Source organism: Rhea americana, unplaced genomic scaffold (genome assembly GCF_003343005.1).
Source record: "Rhea americana isolate MKP2758 unplaced genomic scaffold, rheAme1 scaffold_338, whole genome shotgun sequence".
Lineage (NCBI taxonomy): Eukaryota > Metazoa > Chordata > Aves > Rheiformes > Rheidae > Rhea > Rhea americana.
Genome location: NW_028186466.1, coordinates 629,927 through 654,753, shown reverse-complemented (window position 1 = coordinate 654,753; position 24,827 = coordinate 629,927). Strand labels below are relative to the sequence as shown.

The 24,827-nt window shown below is 41.5% G+C and overlaps 1 protein-coding gene across 1 annotated transcript in view; it reads left to right on the top strand.

Moving 5' to 3' along the window:
• Nucleotides 1-24,827, top strand: part of ARHGEF5 (Rho guanine nucleotide exchange factor 5) — a 36,665-nt gene that overhangs the window by 3,042 nt on the left and 8,796 nt on the right. The window contains exons 2-7 of the mRNA XM_085311285.1: nucleotides 16,498-20,077; nucleotides 21,211-21,292; nucleotides 21,642-21,706; nucleotides 22,005-22,267; nucleotides 23,265-23,425; nucleotides 24,382-24,534. Of these exons, the coding sequence (XP_085167411.1) occupies nucleotides 16,510-20,077; nucleotides 21,211-21,292; nucleotides 21,642-21,706; nucleotides 22,005-22,267; nucleotides 23,265-23,425; nucleotides 24,382-24,534 (4,292 nt within the window). The 5' untranslated portion in view covers nucleotides 16,498-16,509. The remainder of the gene's footprint in view (nucleotides 1-16,497; nucleotides 20,078-21,210; nucleotides 21,293-21,641; nucleotides 21,707-22,004; nucleotides 22,268-23,264; nucleotides 23,426-24,381; nucleotides 24,535-24,827) is intronic.

Sequence of the window (24,827 nt, the reverse complement as noted above, 5' to 3'; positions counted from 1 at the left end):
ATCCAACTGAAAACCAACCCCCTGCCCTAATCAAAAGTATTGCTCTGCTTTTGGATCAGGAAGCTGGACCAACCTGCCCTGTGGCCAGCTGGTGCTAGGTCTAATACATAAGGGTGGCCTGCAGCTGGGGATGAGAAATGCGAAGAGGGACTGCCTCTTTCAGTAGTGACTTGTGCTTATGTGGGATTAGATGCAAGAGGGAATCATGCACTTCTGGGTTCAGATAAACAGGCAGTAGTTGCACAAATTCTCTCAGCTGGCACTGCTGTTGAAAGAAGCTGTCATGCGTATCCCTAATAATCTGTGTCAGTTCCCCAGTCTGATTCACATTAGGTTGTACACATGCTTGTACCACCAGAAGAGAAAGGATGCTGGGAAGGCTATGAAAGAGGAGGGCAGAGGATGTGACCCCTTTTGGCTGCTGTGTCTGCTTATGATAAGAGTTTGGGAAACTAAGGCTTGAGTTACTGGAATTGTCACAAACATACCTTAGCTTAAATCTTAATGGAAGCTAACTTATTTTTACCTCTGCTTTGCAGCAAATGTATGAGAATAGCTGCCCTGATTTGCTCATTAGCCTAGGTTAACTCAATTGCTTGTCTTGGGAGAATTGGATTTAGTCAAGGCTAGATTTAGATCTTTGGCAAGAAGTGTGTGTTGGAACTAGACTTTCTGTGTGAAAGTGTGTAACATAAAAAGAAAGTCTGTATCTTGATTGTGATGTATCTGATGGCTATGAAAGGTTCATCAGTGCAGGAAAGTTCCTAGTTACACYTTTTCATTCTAGATATGAAGATCTTAGTGCTTTTCAGTTCCTGAGCTAGGTGAGTATGCTTCTGGAATAACTTTGTTAATCTTGTCATTTACAGATGATTCCAGCTTTCTTCTAGGGGAATTAGTTTACTGGGAAAAAATCTATTCCCCATCTATTATTTTAAACAATGTAACATCAACTACACCCCTGAATCTTGTAGGGGATGTAGAACTTATCCCTATGGTAAAGAGTGGTTTCAAACTCACAGGGAGTAGATTACAGCTAAATAAAATCGAAGAGGAAATCGTTATGACTGCAGTGCCAGATCAGTGCAAAGTCTGGGGAAGGCTACTGGTTTTGATAGCAGGAAAAATTTGAAACAGGGAAAGGTGATTACCCCAACATGGGTGTATGTCTATTTACAAATACATATATGTGTGTATTTAAAATAGTGTTTTGATGCTAAAAGAGGTTGAGGAGTAGGGGTAATAGGAAACTAATTGCATTCAGTTCTCATATACTAGCCAAGTGAGAGAAGACATGAACCTACTGCTCAGAGAATTCTGTATTAAAGCGGACTTAGCCATAAATTAACTTCCTGGAAGTGTATCCCATCTGCAGCAAGTCACGTAAACATAAGTGGTGACCATGAAAATATTCAGATATCAAACTACCTCTTTGTCGTCTCAGACTTGTAGATGGAATGAACTAAGATTCCAAAATATTTCAGTATGGAGGGGAGGGGATTAGGATCAAGGGGTTTTCCAGGCATTAGAGATGTTTGGGTTCCTTCCCTATGTTACACAAAATGGGGAGTTGGAAGCATCTTCTCATTTTCCAGGTGACTGTCCTATCATGGGGAAAACTGATACAGGGAATTGAAGAGCACCCTTGTCACAAATGCCTTCTCTTCTGCTCCCCTCACCACCAAAAAAATTCTCAAAAATTTGTGTATATAGGAGGAAGGAAGTGACCACTGAGGTTGTATCATCACAGAAGAACACTATTAATGGAGATGTGAAATTCACTTTAGTTCAGAACAGGAAATGCCTGTACCAGCAGAAGATCCTGGTTCGTGTCAGGCTATGATTCTTCTAGATTTCAGAAGCCCTGCGATGATCTGAACTTTCTTTCATCATCTGACTTGTGGCTCAAGGCCTGAGTCTGGTTTACAAGCAGACCTGTAACTTGTTGGACGTAGTCATTTTTAACAGCTGCCAGAAGGTGGCTACACTAGCTACACTTGCATATTCACCTAATAATAAAAACAAATTACTCAAATCACTGCTAAACTAACCTGTGCAGCACTTGTGGGAGGAGGGGTGTCTAGAAGAAGATGCTTTGTCCTTGATGTTGAAATTCTAGAAACATTTGGGCAGCTACAAAAAAATGAGTATATGTAAGCTTGATAGCACACTCTATAATCACMAAAAATTACAGGTGAAACAATTGGAAGTGCATGGAAATATTCTTCAAATAGCATAATGCTTAACAAAGCCTTAAGTCTGTATGTATTACAGATGTCTGCCCTGTGAGGAGGTGTGGTAGAAACTTGGTGCTAACTATTGGTTACAGTAGTAAGACTATGACTTTGTTGATACACTTCATTCACAGAAGGAAGGATGCCCTAACCATACTGGTGCCCAGCAAAGCTCTGACGCTGTCTCTAGGGGCCCTGGTCTGTAAGCAGAATCATTCTACCATAGATCAAACTTGAGCTTCTGTCTATACACAAACATTTTACTCTCTTAACTCCAGTAGTATAGGTATTCTATAGTATAGGTATCTCAGGGTAACTCTAGATCTTTAAAATATAATCTAGCTGCAATGTTGGAGTCAATCTCCTTTCTAAAGTACTCTGAGGTCACCATCATTTTTTGCAGGTGAGGACTGCCTGGTTATATAGCAGCAAAGCTGAGAAAGTACAGTGTGTATGTGCTTCCTTGCTGTTTTTATAAAAGAAGATGCTCTAACTATACTGTGAGTCCTGCAGGACAGGAATTGTGCAGTGTTTAGAACAATGAAGATTAGATCCTGATTGTTGGTATTATAGTAAATATCATTCATGGAAGAGTTTATATGTTTTAGAAAGGTACATTTTTCCCTCCTTCCATTTTCTCTCCAGGAAAGGTGTTTTCTCCTGGAAAACTGTTTCAAGTATAGGCAATGGGAGGAAGATGAATTACAGTGGGAAGAAGGGGTCATCTTCAGGATGGGAGGTGGAAACAGTAATGAGAAAGCTGCAGTACAGTGCAGAACCCTGTTAAAACTGTACCTTGAGACATAGCTTGGGGGGCAGTGGGGAGGATGGCTGTGGGCAGAAAGATGAAGAGAAGTGGGAGTACCCCTCTGTAGGTCATAGCCTGTTTTCTAAAGGCACAAGTGATTCAGGGAGATGGATTCAACCCTCAAGTCACTCAGTAATTTCTTAACACCACCTAGTGTTGTGTGTTGAATGATAGGAAATATATTACTGTACTGTCATTCTTTGTCATCCGTGAATACCAGTGGGAAGAGGGAATATTGTCTCAGGATGCATGAAAGGATTGGAGAGGAAGCTATAAGGTATTCCTGGAAGCACAGAGTCAAAGGTATGTTCCACTGACTTCTTGTAGGTTTTTTCCAGCTTGCCTCATTCTAGCCTTTMTGTATGATCTGAGAGGCTGACCTTTCTTCAAGAGCCCTCCTGTGGTCTGCCTTTTCCTCCTGCCTCTGCAGTGAGTAGAACGAGCAGTGTCCACTTTGCGTTACAAAGAAAGGAAGATAAACAGTTTGGACGCATGCTGGAGCAATGAATACAGCTTATCTTGGAAGAGCGAGGCCACCTGCACTAGTTATGTTATTGTAGGATGTACTGTGACTAGACAGAGGGTAGAGTGAAGGCTGTAAAAAGCAGCCTGAGATTGTGATTGCCTGTAAAGGAAAATCATGACAGCTGAGCTGCTCAGCGGGTATTATCAAATGTATCAGAGCTGTTTTTCCTTAATTTTATATGCAGTGTCATTTTTAGCTTTTCAGCTGCTGAATATATAATAATAGTGATATCAAAGACAAAAATAGGCATCAGCATGTAAAAAGGGAAAAGCAAATTCACTCTGTCTCAGTGATAGTCATAGCAAAATCGTAAACAATCAAACAATAAAAATACGCTTTTGAAGACTCAAAAGAGTGCAAGGTCTGATGGGTCACGTGTGCAATGAAAACTGGCAATAGCAGAAACCTCAAGTTCAGCAAGGCAATATGAAAGAAAACCTTGTTCTGAAATGTACTATTTTTTACTAATGTGTTTTTTTAATAATTTAAAAGGCAAAATTCTAAAGTTTGTTTATGACTGAAAAAGAATGAACAAAGCACATTTTAAATAAGTGTGTACTAACACACTGAGTGTCTGGGATTTGATAGAGCTGTGATTTTTTTTTTAATTGAAGTTAAGCAGTAATCTTGAACAAAAAGTTAAAAAAAATAGTTTCATAAAATTTAACTGCTTCTGAATGGATTCAGATACTTAATGAGCGTAGCATGACTAAAAAGTTGCAATGTTGCCAACACATGATTTCCCCCCCCCTCCTTTTATTACCAGTAATGCATATAGGAGTCTTAAATCCACAGGTTCAGAATTAACGGGTTATGTGAGAACTGTAGGGTGTGGGATGGTTTATTGTTTTTGTTCTTTTTTTTTTTTTTTTTAATTTAATCCATATTGATTGGGGGGGGGGAAGCTTCAAATGAGGTATAAGTGTAACCTGAAAGCTCAGAAAGCATGGAAAGAAAAATCCCAAAGGTCTCTTCTCTTGAGCAGGGGACTTAAAAAAGGAGGGAATCTCATCTGAATCTGTGTCCACACACAGTAGGAAATAACAGCCTTGAGTATCTGATGTACTATGAAGTTATGGGTCAGGTTCTTTCATTTACTGACAGGACAGTGAGATTGCTGCAGTGTGGCATGGTGTGTTACAAGACTAACACTGGTCCAGAATGGTCCAGAAAAATAGTCTGAAACAAATATTTATGGACACTACTTTCTACTTTGTGCTAAGTATCTCTGTAGCACAAAAGGAAAACATTTTACTAAAACATTTTGTATCTTGAAGAGCTTGGAAGAAAAAGACCAAATAAAGGTATAAAATGAACAGGGAGTATATATATATATATTTTTGGGTGAGGAATTGTTCAAATTAGACTTTGCTTATGGCTGCACTTGGATACAGAGTTTTTAATAGGGCCTTGCATATTCAGTGCAAACTGAGCAGACACTCCCTGCCTAATCTGCAAAAAATTCCTGGGAGATAGGAGAGTTAACATTACCCCAGTTTCACCCTCAAGTAGGCAGAAGGTGCTAGTAAAAGAGGTGAAATTAGGAACTGGGGATTCTGCTGAATGAGTTCCAGGGATGAATGGACAAATCTAGGTTGTCCTGGGAGGAAGGGAGCAGGGAAGCTTATAAATCTAAGCATTTTGTAGATCCTTCCTTTAATGAATAACAATAGGGAGAACTGAAGGAGGGAAATTTCCCAATACCATAATGTGCATGTTCCCATTTCAACCAGTATTATGTTACTGATGATCACAATGCCCCTTTGTGGACCTGTTTGTTTAACGTGCCTAGGTGACCRCAACTGTGTTTAACTTTTCATAAGCTGTAACTGTGAGTAGAAGCAAGGTTTGGAAACATCAGTCCTGTGGGTGCATCTTTGTCACCTTCCATTGGGGTAAATTCTAGTAGAGCAGGAATATCAAAAAAACATAATTCCTGATCCAACTATAGCTGTAATCACACCATCTTAAATGTGACTGTTTCTTGAGAGCAGATGTACGGTGATCTGTGTCATACCTCATGTGTAAAGCACTGCCAAGGGTGACAGAGTAGACTTGTCACATCAGACATGTCACCACTGAGCTGAAGCTCAACAGTGTTGTAGCAGTCCTTGCCAGATGCAACTGTCAGCTCTGCAGAACATGATCTACGGCAAAGAGAGTCACTGCCCCTAGAATAGTAGCTGGGCTCAGGTTGTGAAACCCACCTACTTCACTGCCCCTCCTTACCTAGGACTTATGCCTCAGCTGCTGCCTCTTCATCATGCTGTGAGGGAGAGACCTCGTTTGTCTTGCCTTCAGCTTTCTGCTTGGTTGCAACTCATTTTCTCTTGCTGAGCAGGGGCTTTGCACAACTTGCTCACTTGTGCCCGCAGCCTGTCCACTAACATTCTGGCCAGCTGGCTAGGAATTCCTCTGTCAGAGGAATGGATGAAGACTCATTTTCATTATGGCAGAGGTGTTGGAGAGAAAACTCTGAGGGGAGCTCTGATTCTTTCCTCTCTCCTCTGCATAGTCTACTGGTTTTCTTTTTGCACCATCTCAATCCTTCACTCTTCTTGTTGCTCTTAGCTTTTCCAAACTAGAAGGATCATACCAGATTGCTTCACTGCACTTGAATCACTACACGTAACAGCAAAGAATACAGTCTGCTGTGTGCCAAGTTTGATTAATTTGTGCAGGTGAATTTAATGGGCAGTGGCAGAAGTTATGACCGAAAGCTACCTGGGATGCTGAACTGGAGAAACTCTGCTGTACCTTATTGAACTCAGGAGAGATGAGTGTTTATATGTTTGTTTATGCTCCACTGATCAAAGCATGCTGCAGGTAATGGGAAAGATAACAAGCTAAGTTTTAGATTTTATTTAACTGATGCCTCTACTTCCCAGGGGAAGTTCCTCATTCATRTTAAAGAATGCATACCTTCAATTAGAATATAGTATAGTATGCAGACTTCTGTAGGTTGGTGGATGCAAGTGTATTGAGGACTTTGCATTCCTTAGCTTGAGATTACATTATTTTGTGATTATGTCATAAAGGAAGTAGAGGAAACTTTATCAGGTTTCTAGTATACTGTTAGTCACGATGACTGTTAGGAGTCTGCTGTTCCAACTTCTCACTAACACACTGAAGTCATGAGCATGAGTGAGTTTAGACACATAGGCCTTATTTTACTCCTCTGTATCTCCATTTGGCAGGGTGGGGCCTGGGACAGGAAAGAGTTTTACATGCCACAGGGATGAGCAAAAAGAGACTGTAGGCCAGTCAACAGTCAGAGATGATGTCTTCAAAGACTGCCAAAGGGCAATCTCAGGATTTTAATTGATCAGCTGAAGAACCACGAAGAAGTACTATTTTAGGCAATCTTGAAGAATGGCAGTGGGAAGCAGTCTGCCCCTCATTCATATGCAGAAAAATGAAAATAGAGGCAGGAGGGATTAAAGTATCTGTATTTGTGCCTTATTTATTAAACCTCTTTTAAAAATTAGAGTGGGAAAATACTGTAATTAGTACATCATAGAAATGCTAATGATATTTCTAAGCTGGTAGAAATTTTTTGCTTTTAAGTAATATAAACAAGGAGCTCTGTTGCACATGAAAACACACAGGCAGACTTTTTGCCTGTTGACAGATGGACAGATGGAGGTAGCCCAGTCAGGTCAACAATACTGTTTTTTTTTTTTTTTTTTTTAAAAAAAAAAAGGCTGGGCCTTTAGGGCTCTGGCGATAATATATAACTGAAGAATCTGTGTTTTAATGAAGATACAGAAAGAGCTTAGGTTACTAGAGGAAAAAGGTTAGGAAATGACTGTGACTTCTCTGCTTTTTATAATATGTTATGTTAAATGGTCTGTTAAGAACTAATGCTAAATATGTATTACAGCTATGAGCTTTAATTATCTACTACTATAATTTTGAATAAATTAATGGTAATTGGTGATAATAATTATAAAAACTTCACAAGACTAATGTATACTGGTTACACCATTTTAAACATTGATTTATAGAATTTTTCACTGTTCATTCTGAAATGAAAGGTCACAAAAATGCCTTCCTCTTCTCCCATTTGGAATATTTCTGTGCTAGACTTTGTGAAGGGATTGAGAAGGTTTCCAAAGCTTTTCTTACCATTGTTGTTTGTTTTCAGAGGTGCTCACAGAGGGCTCCTTTGAGTTGATCTGGCTTCCGTGCAGTTTCTCTTTAGATCAAGCCCTTTACTGGGGAGAGAGAGCTCTGCTCATCTGGGAATGATACCGTAAGTGGTGACACTGAGATCAGGAAACTTTAAACTTTGAAAAAACGACTCCCTTCAAAATGCTTGTAGATACGATTAGAGTGTCCAGCTTCAGATATTGTGAGCTTAAAATCTGAACCAATGATGAAAACATCACTATGCATGTTCTGCTAGTGGAAATGTGCCCTGATGCCTGTATTTTGCACCTGCTTGCTGGAGTGCACCTGATCCTTAGTTTTAGGCACTTGGCTGCAACAAACTGATCAATTTTTTTTTTTTTTTTTGGTCCTCTTGGGTTGTTTTCTTCCTGAACCGTCTCTGTATTCACATAAGCACAGGCACATCGGAGAAGGTGGGAATGTGTAGTAAGGGTGGATGCAAGCACAGCAGCCTCAACCTATATTGCTTAATCTGTTCTGGATTTTGGGGCCTTGTGTTATGTTTTAATTTAAATTTATTAAGACCTGATTCCAAGTGGTGCTGAGTAGGCTGTACAGACTGTGACAGCAAAAGAAATGGAAGGAGCTCTACATCTTTGCAGGACTGGGCCATATCCAGATGAACCTAACAGGGTATCTGCAAATGCCTGAATTGAGCCTCATGAATTTGATTAAGTTTTGTTAATGCACTTCTACCACAGCATATTTCTCTGCTAATCTCATAGTTACTGGTATATGTAGCTCACTTGATCAGGTCTAAATACTTTGCAATTGGATTCAGTGTTGTCAGTCCCAACTGCTACCTCCCCTCTTTCTCTCTACTCCCTCCCTCCCAAAAAAAAGGACAAAACAATAATCATTTTTTTTCTTTGAGGGCTGTTGGGAGAGGGAGGTTTGCCCTTACTCCCATTAGTCATGAGTTAAGCCTTAACATTTTGTTTTTTTAAAAAAGATAATATAAGATCTTGCTTTTAGGCTTTTGAGCCCCAATTTCTGTGAGGTTTTTTTTTGTGGGGATGGGCTTTTCCACACCCATAAGGCCAGACATACATTTTTCTTAATTGTAAGCCAAAATTCCCATATTACCACGATTCTAAGAATTGAGATTATATGAAAACCAAAAAATATTGTGATGCCCACAATAAACTATGCCAGTTGGGCATGCAGGAATTATGCTGTGAGTAACATTAAAATTTCCATGTGTCTGCATTAGTACCTTGCTATTCAGCACCCACACAAATTTTTTGGCTTTGGGTGTGTGAAGCTATTTTTCCACAGGGAGAGAGAAAGGGTCCTCTCTGGTACTTTCCCACATTTACATTTCTTATACCATTTTATTTTTATTTACTACACTTTCCTCCCAATAGCAAACACGTCTCATTGTGCTTGTTAGCATCTTCGATCTAGGTATACCAATAACATTTCCAAGAAAGAACAGTTCATTCCCTGACAAGCTAGGTTAGAGGAGGGTTGTACCAAAGCCTATTTTCCCCGCACACTTCCCTTAACTCCTTTTGGATGGATTTTTTTTTTCCTTTATCTGCAGTTTTCAGTGAAAAGCCGCACCATTGCTGCAGTATTCCCAACTATTTTTGATTTTGATGTCTCATTTTTTAACATCTATCATAAATCTGGTTACTGGAGTCACTAAATGTTTTTAAAATGTGGGGAGCTAATGCTGGAAATGTATTCTATAATCACAAAATGAGGACTAACAAGATTTTTTTTTTTTTTAGTTGCTATCTCATGATATGTTGATACCAAACTATTTTTCACTGTTAACTCTATTTGATGGTACTAACAGCATTGAAGCCAGATACATGGTACTGGTTTCTGCTATAGGTATGCTGGTGAGGACTGATGAAGCTGGGCTAATAGAAGTTGTTAGGATGGTGTAGTATATGAGTGCAGTTTTGTTGGTAATGTTAGGATTTGTTTCAGTTGCATAGGATATGCTCTACCTATGTTGATACAAAGCCACAGTTTTGCCAGTATACTTACAGCTGGGAACATTTTTTCATATAGCTTATCCATAGTTCTGTACTGCTAAACTGTTCTACATATGTTCTGTTTTGTAGCGGTTCTGACTGATATCAGTAATGGCAGCAAGAAATCTTACCATTTGCAAGGTGGAATTTGAACAGGTTGTGAAAGAGGTTATAATATGTGTTTGCCAAAAACATCAGACAGAATAACTTAGGAGGCCCTTTCTGCAGGGATAGACAGTGTGTTCCCATTCAGTTTACTGAATGCTGTTCCTCCTTATCTGTTGTAGCTTAACTGTGCTCAGGACTGGTATAGGTAATGTGACAAGGCCTGTACTCTGCAGTGGTTCCACCTGGGCAAGGCCAAGCTTTCAAGTGTTTTCCAAGCCCTTTGATGTTTTAATGGTATTTGCATCTGTCAAGATGGTTTGGTGCAAACATTAGCATTTTTTATTCCAAGACTCAAAAACAGCAGCATGGGGATTCTGGCTCATGCTTCTCTAACACAGTTTTTTTAAAAAAAAAAAAAAGACTGAATTTTCTGTAGCTACCTAAAGAATCTCCACCATCTAGACCCTGGATCACTGTTTAAAGAAAAACTGGGAACCCTAGTTCACAGCAAACCTTCTGTCTAGGAATGTGTATAGCATGTTCCACAGCTTTCAGCAGCCAATAGCAAACATATATTTTGCATATATGTAAGCATACATAGCAAACATTTTGGAAGTCTTTGTCTCCTTTTGGGCTCCAGATGTGTTTCTGTTAGTGCTCTCTTTATCCCCAAAGTTTGTAGAGACAGCTACATAGAGCAGCTTGTGGTGACTCCATCCATTGCCTTCACTGGGGGAATTCTTTCTCTGTCTGTCCAGTACTGCTAATATTCTTCTAAGTAGACTTAGCTACTCTAAGGATCTCTACTAAGCCTCAGCAGTGAGAACTACATACCATTCTTGTCTGTTCTCATAACTAGAAGACTGCAGAATACCAAGGCTTATCCAGTGCTTCCATGAATATAAAACCAAAGCTGTCCTTAAAGTGAGCCATTTTTTCTGATATGCATATGGCTCCATTTGTCTTAAGACTGAATCATTTTTGTTGCGTCTCTGGGAAGTGCAGTGTGCAATCCAAGCAAGGGTCTTTATTCACTGCTTGGCAAACATTCAGTAGCAGCTGTAGTTTTGTACTCTAAAAATACTTCATTAAAAAAAATAGTATTAAATATTATAATCCATTTAAATGGAAATAAGTATAGGAAAAAGATCCTTGTTATTTTTTGTCAATTAGTGAATCATTAGATAATTAATAGCTTCGGTGTATCTTGACTGTGCCTTCCATTAGTGGAAATTAGTGAGATGTTACTGGGAACCTTACTAGTCAGGCAGACTGCCTGCACCTGTGTGGCAGGGAGGTCTTGTTCATTTCTTATGAGCTGCAGTAGCAGCTCAGGTGTTTTTTCCAGGAGATCAGATAGTATCAACATGACAGGTTATTTCTGTTTCCTGGTCGAAAATACTTGAGGAGGGTACTAGTTCCCAGAATACTAATAGCATGTAGACACAGTCTTGCAGTCTACATTATTTTGGCACACTTTTTTTTTTTTTTTAAGATTACTTTTCCTATTCTATATGTTTTCTCCGTTGACAAGTTCCATTTGCTCTCCCTATCTCCAAGAGCATTTCTAAGTAACATTATTTCCCTTCTTCATTCTTATCTCTAGTGCTTGTTGTAATCTCTTCCTGAGCTCAAGTGTTGACCCCACTATTTCACCTCTCTTAATGGGCTGTATAGTGATAGAATAGTCCAGTGGTACATGACGATCACCAGCTTTGACCCAGTGGCCATTTTCTGCAGCAGAAGACTTGCARTAGGCTTCTCTTCCATGGTGTGAACATCAAGGTGGGAAAACATCTTGAAACATGCCACGGAGAAGCTATATGGCTGCATAGCTGGAGAACAACAACAAAACAATGAGACTTGTGGTAGGGCACATCTTTGTGTTAGAACAGTCCTCAATCCTTTTCAAAGTGTTTTACCAAACTGAATCAAAACATGGCTTCTATGTAGGGATGTTAACTCTGGTAGCAACTTTCCTACACAATTAGCTCTGGATTTTGTGTGGAGAAAGGCAGATGCTAAGCTTGCCTGAGCCAACCTGACTCCTCTTAAAACAGATCTGAACTATGTGATGGAGACACAATTAAGCTGGGAAGAAACAGAAGGGACTCAGCATGCTCTAATTTCCTATTTCTTGTCAGGCAAATGTTACACCCTGCACTGAGATTTGTTTTCCTTGCAGCTGTTGGTTGGTACCTAAGCTGCAGCACTTCAAGCTGGCTTAGGCATTTATGTACCAAGCTGTGGTCACATCAGCTTGGGTATGTCCAAGCTGTAGATTCTCAGCCTTTGTTTTATTAAAAAGATTGCATGGTTAAGAACATCATAACTGCCTGCAAGCAGTGTGGATTTCTCCTATGTATTACAGCTAAAAGGTTTTGCTATTCTGTCTTTAAAAAAACTACGAGAGCAAAAGAGGAGCAGCAGGTGTACCAAGCCACAGGCTCCAGGGAGCCATGCATGTCTTTGTGGCCACCCCAGCAGCTCCTTCCTCCCTCTAGGAGGTTTCTGGTGTCTCTCCGTGAGGCTGTGAATGGAATGTGCCTCTGCTGGGGCACACCATTGGCCTCACTTGTGCCCCAAGCCCGTCTGGCCACCAACGCCATGCGAAGTCAGGACAAGCTGTGTCTAACTTGGAGCTGCTCTGGTTTGCACAGTCACCTGCATTGCTGCCCCCGCCCCTGAGAGAGGGCCAATTGGCTGGCCAAGCCAAGCAACTCAACCTGCAGCATGCCTTTGTTCAGCTCCAGCTCGCAGGCTTGTAATTGCAGGGCAGGGCTTTCTCAGCCAGAAGTGAGTTTAAAACAGCTTGGGTGTGTTAATGTGTGCTCCCGTCCAGCTTAGCACTGCCAGAGCCTGTGGCAGGAGGAACAGGAGCACCACGTGTTCCCTGGCACAGACTAAGGCCTGCATGCAGRTGAGAAAGCCAGGATTGTGCAGGAAGGCGAAGAAGGCAAAGAAAGTTAGGTTTCTCACACTCTTTGGAGAATGAGGATTTGGGGGCTTGTTTAACTCTAGAATTAAATATTGCATTAATCCTAAGTAACTCTGTGTGGACGTATTAATTCTAGAATAAGAGCACTTTGTTTCCTGACTAATTGGAGGGCTTGTCTGTGCTTGAGCATGCTTGTTTTTTCCTCAGGCTTTCTGTTTGGGGGAGTGTCTATGAAGGACACAATTAGGTACTTCCTATTTAAAACCAGAAATTTTTGTCATCTCCATCCAGATTAACTGATCCACATTGGAAGGAAGTATGATATTCACATTGTTTTCTGTAATCTCAAAAGAGTAGCGTATGGATGTGTGCACCATCACAGGAATTGCTTTGTCCACTATTGCTTTCACTGTTACTCTCTTTTGCTTAGCTGGCTACCTTCTTCACCCATCCCCTCTCCAATTTTCTGCTCACTATTGCAGTGCAACCAAATACTACCTGTGTTTTTTCATGATGGCATGCAGCCAGCTGCACCCCATTGCCATTCCAGCTTGTGCCCAGTCATGTTACACAGCAGCTGCTTCCTCCTATTTTGTGGTGGTGAGCTAAGGTCCCACACTTCAGGCCCTCTTGGGGGAAAAGCGTGGCTAGTCTTATCTAAATAGGAACCATCAGTCCACCTCACTTCAGAAGTCATGTCAGAGCATAAGTTGGAGAGATGGCATGCTGAATATCTGATCCAGAGAGATGTGAAAGAATGGCAGCCCCAGGAGTGATAACAGTGAGACTTCCAGGAAAGTTTGCATAGCCTGCTCCTACATGCTTTTCTGTCATACTCAGCCCTACTGCAAATGCTAACTAAAAGATTTCTCCAGCAAGATCAGCTCCTGGGCCTTCGGTACCAAGCAGACTCTCAGGTAGAGGAACAAACTGGCTTGTGGTTGGAACGTAAGGTGGCAGTGCTCCAAAAGGGATCTCTCCCAGTAACTACTAGGCTCCTGTATACTGCTTCTCTGTATATGTCTGCTGCAGGTGCAAGGTTGTGCTTTTTTAATTTTCTTTCAATCTCTATGAAATCCTCATTGCAGGGAGATTTACATCTTTAACCTCTGTGCACAAGCCCTCACAGAGGAGCTCAACTGTGTTCCAGAACAGATGCACAGGGCCCTCTCCACTGTTGCTATAGAAAGTTTTCCTGTCCTCTCCTGCTCAACTTCCCAAAGCTTGTTTCTTGTTCTTCCTGAGGTGTGCATGACACCTGGCAGCAATAATACGAGACAAATCTCACTTAGCAATTTCCAGTGTTAATAAACTGCATACTCCCCTCTACTCTTCTGTGTCCCAGTATCATTGTGGAACTGCTTCAGCTGCAGCTTTAAACTAATCCTTTCACCCATCCAAATACCTTGGCGTCAGAGCCTGGGAAGTAGAAGCTGGATCTTTCAGCTTAATAAGAGGAAATTCAGTGTTTACATCTGTGTAATGGCTCAATAAGCAAGAGCTCTTCCTCTCACAGTACAAGGCTCGAGTCTGAGGATTTTGCTGTTCAAAGCTTTTTACAGCATCTTGTCTATTAGTAATAAACCTTCCTTAGTACTCAGATTTTGTCCAAGACTACCAAGTTCCCTAATCAGTCTCTACTCTTGAGTAGCCAATTTTTGAAACTGTCATAAGCAGTATTTTTCTTTCCCTACAGCAGAGGAGACTCAAGCTAGACAGCAGGAACAGAGTAGCATGAGAATAATCTGATATGATCATGGAGCTTATAGTATAGGAAGGGTAAACATATCTATTTGGGATGACACTGGTATGAGTTGATCCTACCTTGGACAACTCTTCCAAGTTTATGACCCTGCTACTTTCTGTGTACTGCCAAACTATGGTTCTGTTTTGGAGTCTTTTTTTCTGACAGTACTGTGCATGTGCAACAGTGCATGTGCCCATGTGCAACAGTTTCAAAAGATGATTTATCAGCACCAAAGTAGCTGACTACTGACTGATAACAGTAAAATATGTCAGAAGCCCTGTGTATAGTTTCCAATTAAACATCTCTCTCAAGCACATAATGTTCATTGAAATTATAACTATTTACAAYTAATCTCAATTAGAGAGGAGAAAAAAAATCCAGAATGCTAAATAATCCCATTTTGAGATTATTAAAATGAAAGATTATATGAGGAAAAATATCCAGGAATAAAGTTAACCGATGAACTCCATTTTTATCTTGAAACTCTGGGGGAAAAAAAATGCTAACCTTAATTTTTAGGGAAGTTAAGATTGTTAAAGAAAGTAAAAGTGTATGGATTCAGTTGTCTGTTTTCAGTGGAGAGAAGAATTTTTTTTTGCACAAATAGTATGAACTTTCCAGGCCTTGTAGCTTTTGTGCTTCTAGGCAACTAGTAGGTTTTTTACCTGAAGAAATGTGGAATGGTTTCTTTGACCAAATGATGCAGACTACACACCAGCATCTGGAAGCTTTGACAACTGTAAGATAGGATGAAGGAGGAAAACACAGACTCTGCTCAGGGAGGAATCTGACTGTGGCTGCATATTGTAGCAAGTCCTTCAGGGCTAAATTACACACTTTGGCATGACTGCAAGGGTGCCCAGTGTATGTAAAGCAGCAATTTATAAGCTATTTCTGGTAAGGAGAGGATAGAGAATAGAGAAGAAGGACTGGAACACTAGAGAAATGTTCCAAAAGCAGAGGAAAGATGGGGAGGAGAGCCACTAAGGTTGGTTTCTTTCTCCTGTCTCTTAAGGTGGGGATCGTGGATCACAGGATATGTAGAATCCAGGAAGAAAAGAAATACTGAATCAGATTCTACCATCCTTTCTGACAAATTCCCCAGTATACATTCCCTAGTACTTTGTTATGTCTGATCTTCAAATGCATTAATGGATGGAAAATTTTGGTATATCTTTTAGATTGTCCAATAATCCTGAGGGTTCTCCCCTCCCTCTGGAAGGCAGTCTAAATCATGATCTTATTTCTCTTTATTCTGTTGTTATGTCCACACACACCAAAGTTATTCCTCTTAACTCATGTGATTTACAGTCTTCAAGTATCTTGTGTCTTATGTCATGTTCTAGTTATCTGTTAATAAAATCCCTATATTCCTAGTCCTCATTAATCAGTTCCTGTGATCAGTTGTGKTAAGTCCCTCTGTTACACCTGAGTGCATAGAAATCTAGTAAAGATCTCAGCTTTAAAGTATGGGCTTCTCCCTGTTGATATTGAGACCTCTTTATATAGAGAGATCTCCAAGTAATCTCAGCTAGCTATTGGAAGAGTCAGTGAGTATCATTCATGCATCAAAAATTGATGGAGATTGATCATTTTCTTGTTCTCTGAATGCCTTCTGGTTTTGCTTTTCGGGTTTGAGATGGTTAGGAATAACTGACACTTTCCAGAAGTTGTGCTGCAACTGGGTATAGAGATGCTGTCATCCCTCTACTCTTTGACAAAAGTCACCTTCTGAATTTGCATATAAAACTAAAAAGGCTCTAGTAGATTTATTTTGGTGTTATCGTCATACTGAAAACTTGAGTGTTTGCCTATCCTCACACATAGTGTTTGTTTTCCAACTGTTATCACCCTAAGTATGTATTTTGCTTTTTTATCAGCTACGGTAGTATGTGTGTGTTAAAGTTTCTTAAGGCAATTAGATCTGCCAAATCATTCTGCAGTAGTAACAAAAATATGCACTTTTCATTGACAGGATGTGTCACTGATGGAGTCTGAAGAAGCCAATGAGGGAGGTACTACTCCCCTAGAAGCCAGCAGCACCACTGAGGAGCCCTGGGATTCCACGGTAGCCAGAAAAGAACATCATGGTCCTCACACAGCAGTCCAGATGAACACCAGTCCATCCAACTCTGCAAAGGGAGCAGAGTACAACACTCCTCAGGTCTGCCTTTCTACTCCAGGGGAAGCAACAAAGATGCTGGGCAGACCCTCTAATTCTGTGCAAAAAGTGTCAGCAGGACTGCAACTGGAGCAAAGTGATGTGGGGCCTCAAAGAGGACTCTCAGAATGTGAAGGAGAAATACTTTTGCAGGAGGATGGACTGGATTACTCTCTGAAACTTGACCAAGTTGAGCTTGGTGACCTGGAAAGCAACCAGGACTCTTTTCCCAGCACAGTCCAGGACAGCAACATCATTTTGCAGGCTGTGGAACTTGGCACTGAATGTCTTCAGTGCTGTACAGAACACATGGCTTTTCACAGCTCAGATGCTCAGGCCCAGTTTCCAAAATCTCCTTTAGATGATGCTATTTCCACTCAGAGAGAACCAGCTAAGTGTTTTGTGGTGTGTAAAACAATTTCAGAGGGCCACTATATGGCTGAGCCTTTTCTGGATAAGATCTTGACAGAGTCTTTGCAGGAGATTGAAACTACTGGTGAGCAACAAAGCAGCACAAAAGTGATACTAGCAACTGATGAGCAGCCTACATCAAAGGTAGTAGAAGAAGACATGGCTAAGCCTAACACTTCTGAAGATGCTAAGGAAAGCACAAGAGCACTCCAGGGTCAGGCAGGGAATACAGAGTCTTCCTCTTCCCATGATGTGTCTTCCTCCTTAACAGATGGCAGCCAGATAAGTTCACTACATGCAGAAGGAAACATCTCAGTTAGTGAGAGAAGGAACAGCAGTGTGGTCAAGGACCAGGGAATAGTGATGGTTCCTAAGCAAAACTCACCTATTTCTGAAAACCCTCATCTTGAAGAAGAAGACCACAGAAAAATAGGGGGCAGACCTGCCTTTCCAATAGAGAGTGCTATCCAAACAAAGGATGCTGCTAAAAAAATGGAAGAAGTGAATGATTCACAGCATGAGCAACCAGAACAACAGGAACCGGAACAGGAGGAGGCAGAGGAAGAGGAGGAGAAGAAAGAGCTCAAAGAGCAGAATCTGCAGGAAAAACAGAAACTAGAGCCGGAGCCCAAAGATCAGAAAAACAAGGAATGGAAAGAGTTGGAACAAGAACCGCAGAAGGAAGCACTTGAACTGGGGGCTCTGTCATCAGCCTTCAGTTCAAAGATATCTTCTATTCCAAGGTACAAATGGGACTCCTGTGATTTGGAGAATGTTTCTTTAGCTGAGCAAAAAAAACCAGCATTTCTTCCTGGGGAATCTGTCTCTGTGAGTCAGCTGCCTGGTGAAGATGTGCTGCTGAAAGCCTATGTCACAGCAGCAGATTCTGGATGTCGACCAGCTGTTATCAGTCCTCTGTCAACAAATAGACTGAACTCAGTGGGTGAAACTCCCATGGTGCCCCCACACACATGCCATACCTCTGACCAGGCAGAAGACTTGGAAGACTCTGGCCACTTTTCCATCAGTGGTCAGGATAGTGCAGAAGCTGACTGGGATTACAAAACAAGACTGAGCAAGGAGGATGAGCGCAGTGACGGACACAGAAAGACAGTCCAGAAGCTTGATAAAAGAGATGCTTCACTCTGCAAAGGAATGGCGGTATCCTTTAATGCAGGGAACTCAGGGGCTTCTCTTCCGGCATACTCTTCCTGTGGTACCATGCACTTGGAGTCACCTGGTCCCATAGATGCTCATCCCATTACAGCAAATTCAGGAAAAGCTGTGCTTCGTGACTTCATTATACCCTCAGAGTTCACCTCAGTAGCTTCAGCATCTGGCCCACATCAAGAGGATGGTGATGGAACATCCTCAGTGAGCCGTGAGGACTGTCTGGGTGCTGACTTGGACAAACTGCTAGATTCTACAGAGAAGCTAGCCAACCAAGCTGTTTCTTTGTGCGTGCAGGACCCAGCATCAGGGGAAACTGGTATTTTAACTACTCATCCGGGGGAGGCTTACATTTCCGATGAACTGCTTACCTCTGAAGAAGGCTTTCATGAAGCGCTTACTGGTCTATCTTCTTTCTCTGTAGAATACATGAGCTCTCCTCCTCAGGAGGAGAGCCATCCTGGAGATATCGGGAGAGTGACTTTTGTTGCAGGGCCTCTAGAATCACCACAAACACCGGACAGGATTTCCACTCCCCTGAGCTACCCAGAAACACCTCAGCAGTACCTGAAACCCCTAGAAAAGTTTGCCATTATCCAAGGAAGTGAAACRAAAGAAAATGTTGCTCGTGAGGCACAACAGATGCCTTTACTTGATCAGTGTGACTGGAATTTAAACCAAGAAGAATCTGGATCCACAATCTCCAGTGTCCTGAGCACCCTAACTTGGCCCTGTGAAGAAGCTATAGTACTTGTTGTGAACCAGCAAGGAGCAGCTCTCTCTCCTACACCTGAATCAAGCCTACCTCTGGTATCTGAGCCTGATGTCAAACAGCTTCCACATCCTCTATCTGATGTCAAAAGGCCCAGCCAGATTTTGGCCTCTGCACTTAATGCAAACCACCTTCCCCAGACTCCAAACCTTGACAGTGACCAGCCACTAGGTCTTGTACCCTACTCCAGTCCACATCTAAACTATGATATAGACAATAATGACTTACGAGCCATTCCTCCTTCTATGAGCCGCCCCCTCCAGACTGTCACCGCTGTATCTGATTCTAACTCTGTGGCCTCTGCTCTCAATGCAGAAGTAGCAGAGAAAGATGTTCTTGTTCCAGCAACTAAAGAGTGGGATCTCTGTGACTCAGATACCCAGAATACAGAGATTTCTGATGATTCAGGGGTCAGTCTCTTGGCCAAAAACTTTTCTGCCATTGGAAATGAGCCATTGGCCAGCTGCTCTGATACCAGTCCTGAAACAACAGATCAGTACATGGATATAAAATGTGGAAAATCCTCACCTGACTACACCTCTTGGTCCTTGCTGGAAGGCTTGAGAATGTCCAGGGATGCCAAAAATAGAGACTCTGTACAGCCACTTCGGATGCTAGCATTCACCAATCCAATTCACTTTCTCCAGCTCAGCCCTCCATCACCACCAACTACTAGAACACCCTGCAAAGAAGAGGTTGCAGGAGAAGTGCAGTGGGAGCAACAGGCAGACACCTTTAGCATGGACACAAAGAGCATCTCAGCTCTGGCAATGATTACAGTGAAAACAGAAGCTGAGAGGAGGGTCAAGCAAAGGCTGGAAAGACAAAAAGAACACCATTCAGTAGCTCAGCCAAAGGAGGGAGTGACCAGACATTCACCCTTGGAAAAATCATCAAGCTGGCCAGATAAAAAAATGATCAGGATGGTTGCACAGGAGCCAGGAGCCAGTCAAGAAAACCCGATTAAACACAGAGTAAAAAGCAAGGACTGGCACCGGCAGGGCCTGAAAAGGATATCAATACCATCAGATACCTTGCAGGGTGAGATGTCTTTTCCTTTCCTTCAAAACTTACTGCAGATACAGAAACCTATCATAAAATAGCCAATATGATATAGAGTCACGAGCATTTAGGGGTCAGCATTGCTCTTGTGCATTTCTGGTAATACTACTGCCTCCAACCTGTATCTCTCTTGATGTCCTGCTCCAAGCTCCACACACATAGCTCTCTGATCCCTCATCCCTTAGTATCACATCCAGTTGCTTCTCCTAAATCTCTTCCTTGTTTAATGATCTGTTGCACTTGATAACACAAGTTATTTTGGCATACCTGCTGAAATTAATTTCTTCATAGAGCTCAGTTCATAACAGTTTCTGCTAGTCATCTCAGCCACCATCTCATGGCTATTCCATTTTGCTATGCGTCAGTAATGGCCCATTTCCAAGCAATAAGGAACACACATGCACACACCCTCAGTAGCCTCTATCTGTTGTAGCATGTTTTAGTTTCTTGTTTATTGCCACCTCCCTTTATTTTGCAACTGATGCCTTTGGTTCCAATTTGACCTTCTGAAAGAGAAGATCCTCCTGAGAACATACAATTTGAGATTCAAGATAAGAGTGCAAATCTGTCAATCCAATATCCCAGCTTGTGTAAAAGCTAATTCACTGATGTAATGAATAGGAAACTTATGTCCTCTGTAATGAAGCTCATTCAAATTGTACTTTCTGTGAGGGTGCATGTCTGTTCTTCATTATATCTTACATGAATGATACTTCTAACATGCTTCTCAGCTCTTACTTAGTTCATTTTTTAAGCTCAACAAAATGCTGGAGTTTTGGAATACAGAAGAGGAGGATAGTGTCAGGGAGCGTAAAGGGTTTGGCTTTAGCATGTCAATCAAGATTTATTCACATATTTAGCCTGTAAAATTTTGGTTCCAGATTTTAAAACATTAAAAGCAACAATATTCTCTTGCTCCTGATCCATATTTGGAGCTCATGTATTTGTGTGTGTGTTGTTGACCCAGAAATAAAGGTCAGGAGGGCAGCTATACTCCTGCCCAAACCACCAATTAGGTAGGGTTAAGTAAGTAGTATCTGTGTATAATTTGGCTTGTAGCTTGACTCTACAATCAGACTTCTATGTTTACTTTCTGATTATCTTATATGCAGAAATCTCTCCTGCCCCTTCAGAGGAAGAAGCACTGAAGGCACACAAGGAGCCATCAGTCAGTTCAGAAACAGTTACAATGCGGTGAGTCTCGCGGTCCTCTTTGCTTTTACCCCAGCTTTATGTAGCACAGACACCTGAAAGTGTCCATTGTCCTGAACCAAAGATGATGATAAACATTAGAAAGCTATAATGAAATAAGTTATGGTTGCATCCATATCTTCTGGGAGGCGATCCCACTCCAACAGAAGTATTTGTGTCCCTTTAGTACAGAGTCTCCCTCAAAGCAGAGTTTGTCCTTTGTAATAGAAGTAAAGTATGTGGAGCTTGAGCTTGTTGGAGAGAGAAGTCCCTGTAGTGTGAGGTATGTTACTAAGACTTGGATAAACTAACTCTTCATTCACTCTGTTTCCAAATCCTTGTTCTCTGACAGAGAGAAGAAACCTGCAGATGCAAAGGAGAATTTCAAACGCCGGCACTCCAAACTGATCAACTCCTGTGAGTACCTTCTGCCCCAGGTGCTGTGGCAGACCCCTATCCTCCATCGTCTCCCACCCTTGCAGTAAGCACAAAGCAGAGGGGATCCAGAGGCTGTTGCCATACAGCAGCAGGCAGGGAGTATTAGAGAAGGTATTTAAAGGGGGCAAGGAAACAGAAGTCCTGCAATACACTTGGTGCTTGTGAGCTCTGMTGGTCTAATGCATTCGTTAGTGACATTCACAGTGACATTTACAGAGCTTTCTGCAGAGAGGAAGAAAGCTATAGAAAGAATAAATGTATATACCTCTCTTTACAGCAAGGTTGCTGTATCAGGAGTACAGTGATGTGGTTCTGAACAAGGCCATTCAGAACCAGAAGAGAGTGGATTCTTTCTCAGAGGATATAGAGTCAAGTTTCCCAAGCTCCCCAAGGCTACGGAGAAAAGTGCTCTCTCCTCAGGACTCATATTTGCAACGTCTGTCAGTCTCATCTAATGCATCCCTCTGGCAGGACATCCCCATGATACGAGGCAGCAGAATGCTACTCAACATGTCTCGTGATGAGCAGAAGCTGCAAGAGGTAATGGGTAATGTGATAAGGACCTACCTTTATGAGTGGTTTGTACTCAAGAAAAAGGACTCTGAAGTATAGTTGAGGTGGAGAGCAAAAATGTGTGATGTAGGAATATAGATAGTTGAATGCATAGGTTGCTATAGCTAGCCATATAAGAGATATGGGGACTTGATACCAACAGTTACGAAGTAGTTCAGTGCTTAAGTTCACCACTGTATAAGAAGGAGTACCAGAGTAAGGACTGTAGGACATATCAGTAACTTCATGAAAAAAACATGGGGTTCTCAGAACTCTTATGAGGTAACAACAAGGAATTTTAAGCATGGTCACTATAAGAGAAACTACTAAAGACGACTCCTAGTGTTATCCTGCTTATGAGAAATGCATATATGAAACCATAATGAATTATAGTTCCTGTGACAGAGTGTGAGTTTACAGAATTGGCCTGTGTGAGCTGCAATGCCAAGAGGGAACAGTAAGTCATGTGTTCAGCAAAAAGACACATAGAGAAACTATGGGAAGTGGAAAGAATGTGTGGGGAATTGAAAAGCAGGTGAAGACCCAGGGAAAGACACAAAAAATGACAACATGGAAAATGTGACAGACAAGAAAAAGGATGAGGGCTATGTGGATGTTGGAAAATTCATGGGAGCAGGTAAAACAGAGAGCCTAAGGAAAGTTGAGGGGGGAATAAAAAGCAAAATAATAGCAAGTAGTTATTTTTTCTTTTAAGTCATACTGCAAGTTTGTCTTTCAAAATAAAAAGTTTGTATGTAACATTTTGCTTACCCTTCATTTCTGAAGGCTTTTTCCTATAATTAAAACTCCTATTTATTCATGTTGTCCAGTTAGTAGGAGCTTGGCTTTGTGTTGCATATAATGTGCTGCTACAAGGTACTTGCATCATGTATCAGGAAGGTTTCTTCATTTGCCCCTCAATCTTGTCTCAGTCAGATTGCCTAGTCTGCTAATGCTGTGCTCTCTTCTTTCTTTTTCTTTCAAGGCCAAGTTTGAGTTGATAATGTCTGAGGCTTCATACCTCCGCAGTTTAAATGTGGCAGTGGATCACTTCCAGCGATCATCAGAGCTCCAAGCAGTGCTCTCTAATCAGGAGCGTCAGTGGCTTTTCTCCCGTCTTCAGGATGTACGTGATGTCAGTGCCAGGTGAGATGCATTTTTTTTTCTTTCCTTTTTTTTTTCCTTCTTTTTCTAGGACTAACRCTCCTCTCTGAATTTCTGAAGCACAGATGCAGCCTGGAAACTGCTAATCTGTCATTTCTATCTCACTCTTGTTCTCCATGCTCACTGAGCATTGAGATAGATGCACATATATAGCATGATGTGATGGGTTACCAATACTGCCCTGAAAGGAACTGTTTCACCTTTTTAGGTGACAGGAAAATGTAAATCTTTGTGTTAAATTCCAGAAAATATGATGCAATTGTGCAAGGAGATCTTTGCAGGAGATGAAAACATTCAAAATGCTACTGTTGCCTTTTGGCCCTAACTACAACCAAACCTAACTAGTCTTCAGTGTAAAACCAAATGCATCTCCTGCCAAATACAAGAAGTGTCTTGTAGCTATCTAGAAGCAGCTGCAGCAGAAACAGCTGCTGACCTCCTCTGCCTGAAAAAAAAAATGAAAAAAATTACAGCCATCACTTGACAAAACCTAATGTAAATCAATTGAGCATAAGTCATAAAATTTAGGTGTGACCTCACATGCAAAGAGTCCTGTAGGTTGTAGGTTCTGTTCTCCTTTTCTTCCATGATACTTTGCTACATTCCATCCTGAGGTTTACTACTACATTTTCCATTTCTGCTTGTGGGATTATTATGGTGGTATCAATCAACTTTCAATTGTTTGCTGACCATGCCTGGAAAAGCAGCAAATATGATTTCACAAGCACAATAATACATTTTGCCTCTGCTTCTTCCTTGCTGAGCATAAGTCTATATCTAATCCCAAATTGTCATTGTACAGGCATTGTGCTCTCTTTAAAAATAAAGAGGTATCTTGTGCTTATATGCAGGTTGTCAGGATTGTGGACTTTGCTAAATAACTGACCACCATGCTCTGTATTTCCCTCTCCTTTTATGGCAACACATATATGCTGCAGTTTCCTCTTTGACTTGGAGGAAAGATTTGAGGAGGACATGTTCACCTTCCATGTGTGCGATGTGGCTCTGAAACACGCCTCTGAGTTCCGGAGGGTGTATCTACCATATGTAACAAACCAGACGTACCAGGAGCAAACCTTCCAGCGGTTACTGTACGTTTTCTTGTTTGTTTGCCCCTTGTCCCCTCCCTGTCCTCCTTGCTGCACTTCTGATGTGCGTTTTTTCAGGTGAGGGGAAACATAGCAGGTCTGGGCTGTTTGCTGGCACTCATACTCTGCTCCCAAGAGAGCAGGCAGGAACCTCTTTCAATGTGATAGCATTTGGGACAGCAGGACAGAACTGTTGCAGGCTCCTTTTTATAGTATCAGAAGGGGAATTATTAATAAATAACTTGATCATTTGTGAGCTTCTCTGTCTCTCTCTGCTCTCTACTGAAGAGGCAAAG